Source organism: Diadema antillarum, unplaced genomic scaffold (assembly GCF_040938485.1).
Source record: "Diadema antillarum isolate AM-2024a unplaced genomic scaffold, OU_Dant_1.0 seq00000847_RagTag, whole genome shotgun sequence".
Classification (NCBI taxonomy): domain Eukaryota; kingdom Metazoa; phylum Echinodermata; class Echinoidea; order Diadematoida; family Diadematidae; genus Diadema; species Diadema antillarum.
This window is the reverse complement of record NW_027271721.1, coordinates 250,478-263,052: the sequence shown is the minus strand read 5'-3', so window position 1 is coordinate 263,052 and position 12,575 is coordinate 250,478. Positions and strand designations below refer to the sequence as shown.

General features: G+C 39.8%; 1 protein-coding gene across 1 annotated transcript in view; it reads left to right on the top strand.

The window, feature by feature from the left end:
- Positions 1–12,575, top strand: part of LOC139740315 (cilia- and flagella-associated protein 410-like) — a 97,786-nt gene that overhangs the window by 46,527 nt on the left and 38,684 nt on the right. The window contains exons 2-3 of the mRNA XM_071650909.1: positions 3,119–3,137; positions 11,872–12,142. Of these exons, the coding sequence (XP_071507010.1) occupies positions 3,119–3,137; positions 11,872–12,142 (290 nt within the window). The remainder of the gene's footprint in view (positions 1–3,118; positions 3,138–11,871; positions 12,143–12,575) is intronic.

The window sequence follows — 12,575 nt, the reverse complement described above, 5'->3', positions numbered from 1 at the left end:
CGTACTGCGAAGATTGGTCGTATTTTTGCTCCCATGGTCAAATCGGCATCATCCATAAAAAGTTTATATCCCAACTTTAATTAGGATGGCGAAGTCTGAAGTTACAGACCAAATTAGAATTCAGGAGGGGTGTATGGAATTGGTTTTGGAAGACCTCTTTTTATTGAAGCAGGAGCAGACCATTATTTCAAAGGAATTGCGTCCATTTTTTGAGCGGAGATTGTGTTATGACAGGATAACAGAGAGTCCCCCCCCCCCCCCCCCCCTGTATTTGATAAGAAGTAAATTTCAACATGCCTTTGTTGTTGGGATAAGCTCAAATATTACATTATCTTGCCCATGTTAGAAAAAATTGAAATATATTGAAATTTGATGTTTTATGCATATACTGTAAGATGACTGCCGTGAGAGAACCTCAATCAAAATATTCTTTTTAGCTTTTCAAAATACCAAGAGTTGACAGATGTTCATAACGTCTGTTTTGGCAGACTAGGTAATCCCATTTTTATTGGCAATATGTTTCATCCCATTCCTTGATTGGAGTGGGTTGCGTTCACACAAATGGATCTACACATAGTGTAGCAAGGTTGCGTTCACACAATGGCTCTAGCAAGGTTGCTATCCACACCGTGGGCAGACTAAGGACTCCAAAAGACAGCTTAAACTTATAAATGATGATTCTGAAAACATCAGTATGTTGCAGCAGCTTGATGAGCAATTAGCTATTCTCAGGTCACTCAAAATTTACTTCTCTTCTGTTCTATTTAGTCTATAAATTTCCAGTAGAGATAAGTCCGCTATCAGTATGTTTGTACTTTTGTCGGGATTGCATAACTCTACTGTCTAAGCTGGAGACTATAACATGAAATACATGCCACTAGACATGTAGGCTACCAATATTGTATTGCAGAAGAAGAATGAAAAGAAGAAGAAGAAACTGAAGAAGAAGAGAAAGAAGAGAAAGTTTGAGTTAATTAAGCAGGCACTGCTACATTGCCCTAAGCCAACAAATATTCTAGGCTCTGATTGCATCCTGTTTGCCTTTATCTATTTTTTCTTGGGAGGGGGGGGGGTGATGCCTATGGGATGGGAGGACACTCTGATACTCTTGATGGCATATAATATGGGATGCTTCCAGCGAACTGTGAGGGGGAGTATGGTATTCAATCATGTTATTGCCCCTAACTGTTTGAAGGAAACAAGAATATATGAAAAGTATAGTGTGCATGATGGCATGGCGATATGAGTTTTCAAGGATGTAATCCAGGGAGGCTCCTCTACAAAAAGCTAACAGGAAAGACAGAAAGAGAAAGAGGGTGTGCAAGAAGCAAATGAGCAGTGAGATGTGATGTTAGGGGCGCAATAACAGGGGGATTTCAGACTACAAACATTTATCATTGTTAATCATGTTTCTTGTAATATGTCTCCACTCAAGTTTCTAGTCAAAAGTCATTGAGATACTGCATTGAGTCTCCTCCTAGGCTCCAAACTGCAAACTACATTCTATACAAGAGACTTTGTCATAAACTCCATCACCTGGTGGTGAAATATTACAACCTTTCAATAATCATAATCTACATATGCACACACACCATGACAGAAGTGAATAAAAAGTCAAGCTTAGCTCCATCCCAATTGCATTTTTTTTTTTTTTTAAATCAAGTCATTCAGATTGCATAACATGCTCCCAGAATGGAGCATGAGACTGTGGTTGTGAGAAGCAAGTTGAGGAAAAACCTGACTCAAGATTGCTACATGTATAATGAGCCTTTGAAAAACACCTGAATTAGCATGAAATGCATTCATAAAGACAGTTATGAACAAGTTCTGTTAAAAGTCTGAAACCTCTTTTACTCCTGAAATCCAGCATCCAATAAAGTTGAGAGGGAACCAGAGTGTGACAGACATAGTTGGAAAAGAACAACTCATCTTCATCTACGCTCAGGGGCAACTGTGACCAACTTGTGAAAACTTGCATGCAATTTCTGAGCATTGTGAACAATTTCAATTACTATCAGCAGAAGTTGTATGAAGTTTGATATGCTTGTTTCCTCTTCTTTCCATGTTAGCTTTTGTCTTCAGACTCAGATAGGCAAAGGAATTATTTTCTCTAAAATAAGTGAAATAATATATTCAAACCATATTCACAAGCACAAACAAGTTGAAAATAGCTTGGTGCAACTGTATTTCTGAGGTAGCTTCATACAAGTGGTTTTGTTGTCACCAACTTGATCGTGTGTGCATGTGATTTTGCAGTGTAGATATTCACATGTGGGATTGTTCCGTTATTATCAAACATTTGTGTCTAGAGAATACTACAAGTGTGTTTTATATTTCTGAGCAGGGAGTAGCAGATCCCAATATCTTCTGTTTACATTTGAGGCAGACAAAATAAAATGGCATTTAACCATAGCTTACAAAACTGGTTTTACCAAGTAATGAATCGTGTTCTGTAATGCAATCAAATTCTTTGCTCTTTGACTTTGTGAAAGTTAGACTTTTTCTAAATCCTTCGTGTGCATCTAGGAGTAACTATAATGTTTCATGGGCCATTATCCTCGTCAGTTGTCTGCTTATGATATGGTCTCATGGATTTCTATTACACTTAGATTTTCTCAATTTGTCTCTGGAACCGCAGGTACACATGAAATTCTAAGTTTGAGTATACATAAAATCACACCCGCTCATCTTCATGTTGTATTATGATGAAACAATGTTGTGCATTTAAGCTTATCATTTACCTGTTTCCAAGTACCGGGTCTATATCAACTGTAAGATTCAATATTACTCAATTACAGTGTTTAATTGACTTAATTTTACATTTAAAGAAAAACAAATGCAGAAGTCAAATCATACCAATCTGTCATGTTGATATAGACATTCTATATCACACCTACTAGTCAGTAGTCAGTATTAGCCCCTCTGCTTTCATTGCTATCAAGTTTGTGAAGCAATGTAAAATGTATGATGCCAGCATTCTTGCTCATATTTTGCCATGTACAATCATGAGATATGAATATACATGATATATCATATAAACACTCATATCATAAAACTTTTTTTTTTTGTATTGATTATTTTCTAACATGCTTTCCTTTTCTTCTCTCTTTCTCTGCAGGGGCGGCGGTCTAACAGATGTAAGTATAATGTAAATTAGTCCTTTTCATCACTTTGTAGACAGATAAAGGAATTGGTAGCTGATGTTTGACATGTGGTTTTGTTCCTGGAATTATCTAGATTTTAGTATACTGTAGTTATTAAAATATGTATTAGTTTGTGATTTCTTTATAAAATACAAAGACCACTTACAACAAATTATTTTGTTATTGCACTGTAGATAATAAGTACAATTGTACATGAAGTTATTCATCCAGTTTCACATAGACTTTTAATGAATTGTATGACCTTTAAGGAAAATAGAGGCAGTAGTGTGCTTTATTGATATTAAAATAAGCAAATTTCAAAGAACTCCTTGAAATGTCCACATTGAAAAGATGTGATCATGATTTATTAAACTGTATAACAATTTACTATTAGAACTTTAAAAAGTGTAATTGTGAACGGTAAGAACATGCCGAATTGATAATATCCTTGATTTTATCTTCAATAGATATAAGGTCTAATTCACTGCACTTTGAGTGTACGTGTATGCAGTTTCTCTCACATTTTTTTCTTATACTTGATTTCATTTATTATTTTTTCTTGGCCGCTCAGGTTTGTAAAGATTTTTTGCTACACTGGTACTGTGTTCAGAAATTGGACGTATTGACATTCCTATCACTAAAAATGGCTTACATGTACATGCAAATCAAATATTTGGCGAACCGGTATGCTCCGACGGAGAGCCTAAATGTCATCCGTCTTTGTTGATATACCTGTTGTACAAACAGGGAGCCGAACGTCCGCTCAAAATCAATGGCTGGGAGCTTTTAGAAGATAATATTTGCCAAATAATTGTGCAATATAAGTTATGTAAACAGCTCCCCCTCTCCCTGTTCCTATGTCTGGATCACGTTGCCTCGTCCGCTGTGCCGTGTTGACTTGTCCCATATTTCAAGTTTTTTTCAGGTTCTAGCAAGTTTTAGGAGAAAACTTTTTGATACTGTGGCTCCGTCTGCACTGTATATGGAACTCACCAGTAGGAATCACTTTTAAGATTGCATTTCTTATTCTTGTTCCTGTTCTGGGAGGGCTGGCATCAGGTTGAGATTGTAAAGATTTGGGAAATTTTTCAAGAATAAAAGGTAATGACAATGGCTTGGAAATAAATGTTTCCACAATGAGTAGACCCTATGTGACGCAAAAATACAAGGAAAGGGCATCCCTGACGGTATACCTCATACTGTCTGGAATGTGGACATCATTATTCAAAGATACCAACCATTACGGATTCCCCGTATTTGTTCCAATTTTTGTTTAATACCCATGTTATGGTATTGCCATAAAAAATCAACAAAAGGTTACAGAAAAAGATAACTATGCATGTCAGGCTAAGAGATTGCATACTCGATGTGAGGGAAACCCGACATCCATGCCAGCCAGGCCAGGCAGGTGGAAATTTCCAAGAAAGCAAAATGCCGCCATGCTAAACTGCAAGGCATAGGAATTCGCGTCACACCATACAAGTTTACAGTTTACCAAGACAGGGCCATTTCAGAGAACCCCTGGTTTCCGAGAACATGAAGTGATAGGGACTTTTCGATTTCACATCATGTACATGGATGCCGATGTAATGACGTCATTGGAACTGCACATGCTCCAAGTTCTCCAGCATGCCCAACGCCAGAATCCAGAACGCGTCTTGTAAGGATTTTACATCCTCCTATTGATACTCAGAACGGGAATGACGTCATCACTTGGCGTGCCATGACAACAAGGGGAGACTTGACCAATGCAAAACAAAATAGTTGAGAAAGTTTCGATGGGCAGAAAACACTAGCCAATGAGAAATGGGGGCAGAACTTCTGCAAAAAAAAAACTTTCCAAGAAGTCCCCTGTGACAGTGATTACAAATTGCTTGTGTTAGATTTCACTCATTTTGCTGGATGTAGCCCTCTGTACTGTACAGTTTACATCATGAGATGACTGTCATGAGTGTTGTGCTTATCAGGGTTGAGGTCAGATTACCTGCTTATGTAGCCAGGAGACACTAAAATATTAATTCTACTCAGTATTCATCAATTCCTGTGAATTCTGCAAGAACCTTGTTGCGCGATTAAGAGAGCGATTATCCTGTAGTAATCAGAGGAGTGGTTATTTACCTGTACCAGGGTATGCATCCTTTAGACAAAACTGAATCGTTAAAATATCCAGTCTGTAACATTCTCACAACCTTGTCATTATGATCATGTTATATAAACATCTTTACTTGTGCCTCTACAGTGTAGCTACCATGCTTAGATTGAGTACCAAACACAAACCAGTTTTTAAAACAAAATTGCGTGGAGAGATTGATTGATTTTTTTTATCGTGCAGCAGCCAAGTAAACAGCCAGCATGCACAAATACATCATATTGATCATTGTTCGCTTTTGAATATGCTGTTTATGCTACATCTTTCTGAAGCTTGAGAAAACTGAAGAACAAAAGTAGACTTGTACAACTGCAACAATTTGTGATCCTATATAACATGTTAATTACACTGGCTTGTTTTCTTTTTACATCACTTCCTTATGGTGCCTGTGGAACGAAATTAGAGATGAGTACAATGTTGAACAGTGCACAAAACAAATAGAAGCCCGTTAGATTGACAAAAGTTTGTTAGGATTTAATTAAGCATGAGATAAAGTCCAAGGACAGGGCTCTCAGCTAGTGGAAACCCCTCTCTGCTGATCCATAATTAACTTTTCAGATTGTTTCTCCTCGGAAGGTGAGAACACTGTGATATTGTCATGCCAAGTGGCAGCAATGCAATTACATCCCAACCAGATTCAATTTCATGCGCAGCTGAACAGGGTTCTCAGGTGAAATGAGTGTATCCCCTGTAGTGAGTACACAGACTGTGTGTGGTTGGTAATGGGGATGTCCAACCCATCAGCAGTTGCGTGCTGATTCCGAGCGTTTTGTCCGTGCAGGGGATCCAAATCCGTCCACCCTCAGCTTGGTGGGTTTTTGTCAAAAAATTCATCAATTATAGTGTCATTTCCGACGGTCATTTCTGACCAGGGACCGTTTGGGACATTTAAAACTGTTCATATCTTGATCATATGTTAGTTTTACATGTATGTCAATTTGAATAGAAACATCTTGGCATCATTATGAAGTAAGAGTCTTCATTGATTAGGATTAAAGAGCAAGACTTCATTTTGTGCATTTCCAACTTTATGATGTTCCAGCAGATTTTGAGTCTTATATCCTAAGAGTTCAATGGCCAACTGTACACTCCCCTATGATGGACATTATACTCGTAAATACTGTATGCGTACACCTCCATGTTTTGGTATTTCAATGCTCCCCTGCTTTGTCTTTGTACATCATATCAGTCTTGATCATCAAATGTTTTCATTTCTAATAAAGTAGATATATTTCATCACTATCTTTGCTCTATTAAAGTGATTCAGGTATAATGTGTCCAAGCATCCAAAACACGCACACACACACACACACACACATAAATTGTACTGTTTGTGACAGCAAAAAAAACCTTTTATTTATATTATGTAGTTTGACTAGATCTACATAACTTAGTAAGGGCTCGTGTGTATGGTAGTATGCAATGATGTTTAATGCAGGATATGGCCATTTTGGTTGATATTTGCATAGTAACTAATGATGGACCACACTTGCACAAACTTTCTTTTGTTGGCTCTCTTGATAATTATCTGGATCACTGTAGGTAAATACGTATATTGCTATGACAATGCTGCTTTTTGTCAATTCTGTTTATGTGGAGATTTCAAGAACATTTCAGTGGGAACTGAGACAAACAAATCAAATTTATGTGTAAAGACTTATAATAGCAGGATCCAGCCCACCGGATGCTGTTTTTGAGTGAAAGTTGAGAGATCTTTCTCTTGGCAAAAACATATTTGTATATTTTCCTTCAGAAATAGAGACAGATGGAAGATCTAAAAAATATGACTGGTTGAGATCTGTTATGACAGGTGCGGGACCTCTCTCAAAACAAGCCTCATATTTTCGCAATCCCCACAACGGTGGGAAAATTTCACATTCTACAAATCATGGAACAGTTGCCATCCTAAAGAGATATCCGAGCATGAGTTATTGGCATCGGCAGAGCCTCATATTATTATGGCCATGTTTCAAAAGGCAGCGTGAAATCGAAATCGCAAGTAGCCCCTTTAGTGAAAGTCAATTTGTGTGTGATTGAATCTATGTCAGCTGTGTGATACAATAAATCTGCGCTGTATAGAACAACAACTCATGTACCAACAATGTGAGTGGTCACTCACAATATGTATACAAAATTGACCTACCACAAATACAATCCTAAGATTTGTCTCAGATATTGCTTTTCATATTGACACACCATATCCCCCTCCCCTACCCCCAACCCTTACCCTTGCACTTTATCACCAGGGTTATTTTGGACCCCAGAACCGAGAGTCTCTGTTGTTTGTATTTTAGCTAGGTTTTGAAAGAGAGGGGACATGATTGAGCTGAGGTTAGACATGCCCCACAGCATAAAAACTTTATTAATGTAGGAACTTATGGAGAGAAAACAGCCATAGCAAGACATTAAAACCTAATCATCTTCTTTGTCATGTTGGAATGTTAGAATTTGGTGTCATAGTAGTTTTACTGTACCATGTCTTAAATGTGCCATGATGTACACTTATGCAAGCTGCATTGAGAAAGAAGTTTACCGTGACTCAGTGATATGACCAAGAAATACTGTTAGCCAAGGAAATCCCTTGAACTGTTTATTTCCTTTTAGGGTGATCAGTTTCTTGTACAAAATTTCATTCCGTGCCATGAATAAGCTGGATGAGCCAAGTTGTTTAGAGGTAGATCCTTTATATATGAACATTTCAACTTCCTAATTCCTTGGAGTGATGGTATTTTTGAACAACCTTTTGTATTTATTGCAAATATCTAACCCATTGTTTGCATTTCGTTTGATCAGAATATTTCACTGGGGATTTGAGCCCCTGTGACGGGCTGAGCTATGAAGTTATTGTACAGTGTCATAGGACTCGAGTACAAAACTACATTCCATGACTGCCATTTACCTCCATGGACTCTTGTCAATATTCCACTTCTCACTGAATATGGCTTTTTCAGAAAGGGATGGATGAATGAATGAAGATGGATGATCTGTTTATCATAAATTTTTCTGCCACGCGCCAGCGCCCCACCCCAAGGAGTATTGCCCTCCCCCACGCCTACTCCAAGAGTGTCATCAGTACTTCGTACCACAGGAGAAGAAGGGAGGGGGGAGTGGGGAGAGACGACAGGGAAAGAGTGATGAGGCGATGATGTGTGTTTGCACAGCCCTGGGGTCCCCGGCTGTGTAGGTGGCTGGGCCGACACTAGCAGTAAACAGTTTTAAGGCTCTCCTTGACTTATTTATGAAGCCTACGGAGGAAAGGAATGGGTCAGATGGTTGTAGCTGTGCACTTACACCTTGGGTCACCATGGAAGGAAGGCACCAATATCTTGGAGAAAAGGGACACAGGGGATCCATCTGACCTAGCTAGATGCACTTCAGTTAGGTCTTCCCTCTCCACCCCTCTCCCTCCCCACCCCCAAGAAAAAACAGCAACCCTCCCCCCCCCAAAAAAAAAAAGAATACCACCAAAAACAAAAACTGAGAATCCCTCTTGTGTAGTAGATACCTTCTGCAAACCTTACCGATATCCCTCAAAGTTCATGAGTAGATTACACTTTATGTCAAAACTTACATTGATTTGTGTTCCCTCTACCAAGGTTCTGTTTAATTCTGTTTTTGGGAGGAGTTCGTTCCTTGAAAAATGTCTGTTTTCATCTTTCTGAGTGCATACAACTTCTTTAACTATTCATCCAGCAGAGACAACCTACATTGAGATAATAAACTAAAATTGTGAAATATTTCCACTATTTTGACCCATATTGAGTTGAATCAATTTCGTCACTTCCACGGAAGACTTGCAGTAAAAACAGCTGCCTTAAAATTCGACATCTTTTCTCATTCCTGGTTTAGATGAAAATAGTTGGTTGTGCAAAGATTTCAGCAGAACGTCACCATCGGCTTTGATGACAATGAAAGAAAGAAATTGAAGTAGTAAGGATTAGTTTTAAAGGTAGGCAGTATTCTGTCCTTCTTTTTATACTGCTTATTTTCAAGATCATGACTATTCTGTATACAGTCTAGTAATTGTTGAGGTTACTGCATGCATGTCCCATATTTTGATGAAGAGTGGTTGTCTGGTGTGCATATCCTGTAAATTGTGATAAAAGTAGCTCCTACCTAGACTTCTACAATCCTTTGATATAAAAGCAGGAGATTTCATATTCACAAAGCATTTGACAGTCGCATATTTTTGAGGATAAATGTAGCCCATCATTCACATTGAATACCTCTGTGGGAGGGAGTATTTAGAGTGTGTCCAGAGCTGCCGTGCCTGGGTGAATGAGCCTGTATTCTATTCATATCTTCATAAGATGTGTCAGAATGAAAGCGTAAGTGATGACTTAAGCATCAAGTCCAAACAAGAGATTAATGCTTCCATTCCTTGCGGTATTAGGTTAACACTTCAACTTGTAGTTTCACAGCTCCTTTTCCCTGATGCTGCCATTCATCGGGAAGTTGTGTTGGGTTTCTGTTGTTATTTTCTCATTCCATGAGACATAGCAAGGATATGGAAAGAAAGTGGATGAAAATTATGTGTGGTCTGTCTGCGGAGATCGATGTCTCTTGTGTGGGGGGATGTGTGTGGTAGGTGTGGTTAAAGCATCATGTGTCTCATGGGTTTGGATAGAGGTGTCTCAGGGCTCCTGGGGAGGAGGGGAGCATTCTTTGTGGACAGACTCCTCCGGATGTTCTCAGCACATGGGGGTATCCTACACCCCCCCGCACCTGATGTTCGGTTGATGATGCATTGGTCTGTAGGGAATTTGGGGGGGGGGGGGGTGTTGGTAAGGGAAGACAAGCACCTAGGTTGGGGAAGGAGGAAAAGTTTGGGGAAAGAGAGGATGGATTTTGGGATAGAGGGGAGGTTGGAGGAGAAATGCGACTGACATGCCAAACACGTTTATGAGATGCTGGCCGGAGAATGAATAAAAGGGGATATACATGTACCTGCGTGGGTTGGGGATGTAAGACAGATGGTCTTATAGGCGAGGAAATAGGGGTTTACATGCTCTGCATGCATAAATCAAGACACCAAGGGACACTGTGTGTCCAGGCTGAGTGATTCCCCACTCACTGTGAGGGATGTTTGCACTCTACTCAGAGCATGCGAGATTGGAAGGAGGGGGGTGAGGACGAGGAAGAGAACAAGAATCTCCCTTGCAAGTGATATTGACAGAGCAATGCCAGAATGGTTACCGTCTAATCGGAGCGCCCCAGAGCCGCCCTTATCGGCAGTGGGAGAAGGATGCGGGGTCAGGCTTTAGTTGTAAACAGTAGCACTATGTCTGTCAACCCAGAGCAAAGATGTAACAGCAATTCAGCACAGTGGAGTGCACTTCCTCTTCGTGTCCAGTAGTTTGTGTCTAACCCTCGCAGAAAGTGCGAAGATCTCCTTGTCGAATTGCTACCAATGCCAAATTACTTTAGCTGCTGTACTGACCCATTTGCCAAATCTCCCTCGGTTCTTTGCTGTCTGTCCGACACCAGCTTAAAACGTCATTAGGCACTCATTGAAACTGTCATGCTTTAAGCACATTGTAATCATCTGTTTCACACATAAGGCTGCCCACTGATGTATTTCTATTCTCTTCTGCTTCCTAATCATTGTCATTGATTTGCCAGCCAGGCTGCACGTGTTTGCATAAAAGATTGAGTAGAAAGCCAAAAGGATTTTCATAAAGATGTCTGCATTAGTCATGAATACCAAATTACTGCTTGTAGCTGTTGAGATTGATAAATACTTTTTTGCAGATGCATGCAGACATTAGTTATCTACTGACCTCCCCCACCCCTACCTCTCGGGAGGGGGGAGGGGGAAATCTCATTGTGGCAGTCATCAAGGTGTATAATTTTCCATTTGCACAATGTGTGTATTCATGACTGGAGCTGACTCATGCCAGGATTCTATTATGCACCTGTTTAGTCGCCTAGTTAACGAGTCAAACTATCTGTGCAGCCTGACTTGCTGTGAAGTACACAGGACCTGAAGTTTCTTTGTACAATTGATGAGCATGGTGTCATAACAAATGAATCATGAAGTTGTACTTACTCTACAACTGTATGTGCAGTGGGAGAGGGTGATACAAGTGTGGGGGCTGCGAAGACCAAGTCCCATATTATGTGCTCAAGAAGCACAAAATGTGTAGAAAAGCTTTGTGACTACATCTATGACAATACCAGGTTCTTCATACTTGTGATTCCATGAGCTGATGAATCTTGAGGAAAGTAAGATCTGCAGCGTGCATGTATGCCATATGATACAGAAAATAGAATAGTTGAACTACTGTTGATTACAAAAACTACTTGACATCATGTAATTGTATGTTTGTTGTTTTATAGAAAGAAAGAAGAGAGAGAGAAATGGGGCCCTATACAAATAATTTGCCCCAAAAATTGTAATTGTACAACAAACATGCTGATCCTAGAAGGTAAATGTAATATGGCTCTGTGTAAACCACTCAGACCATCTGAAGGAAATTTGATACCTTTCTTGCTTCTTGTCAAATACTAATGGCTTGGAACCATGCTTTAATTTTCTCTCCTACTTTTTTTTGTTTTTGTTTTGTTCTCTATCGACAGGTTTCAATATTCAGACAAATGCCCAACATTGAAGTGATTAGCCTGAGTGTCAACAGCATCACCACCCTGGAGGACTTCAGCTACTGCTCCAACCTGACCGAGCTCTACGTCAGGAGAAACTGCATCGCCAGCCTTTCGGAGGTCTGGTTCCTCCGGAATCTGCCCAAGCTTCGGGTGCTGTGGCTGGCCGACAACCCCTGTGCAGCGGGAGACAACTACAGGGCAACCATCCTGAGGATATTGCCCAACCTGCACAAACTCGACAACATAGGTGAGCTGAAGGGGGCAATCTGACCAAACCTTTGGAGGTTGAAAGTTTTATCTGCACATCTTTTTTTTAAATGGAAAAAACCTGTAATTTGAGCTCAATCCTGGTATTACGCGATGGTCTTCTTTATGCAGCATGTTTGGGGAAGAGGGTCACATCTCATGTATGACATTTTAAAGATCCCACTTCATTTACTGACAAAGAGCAGGGCGCTACCCTGCTGAAGTGGATCTGCCCCCGTGAACCCACACCAGAAAACTGGTCAATGATGCCGACCCGAAGTGGTTCGCCCTAGTTGACTACCAATAGTCAGCAAACAGTATCAAGTCAGCTCATTGTGCCATAAGAAGAAATAGTAGAAGAAAAATAGCTGCATCATGTGGTGTTTTAATGCATCATTTGTGGTAATCTTCGGAAAAAAAGGTGTTTGTCGTGC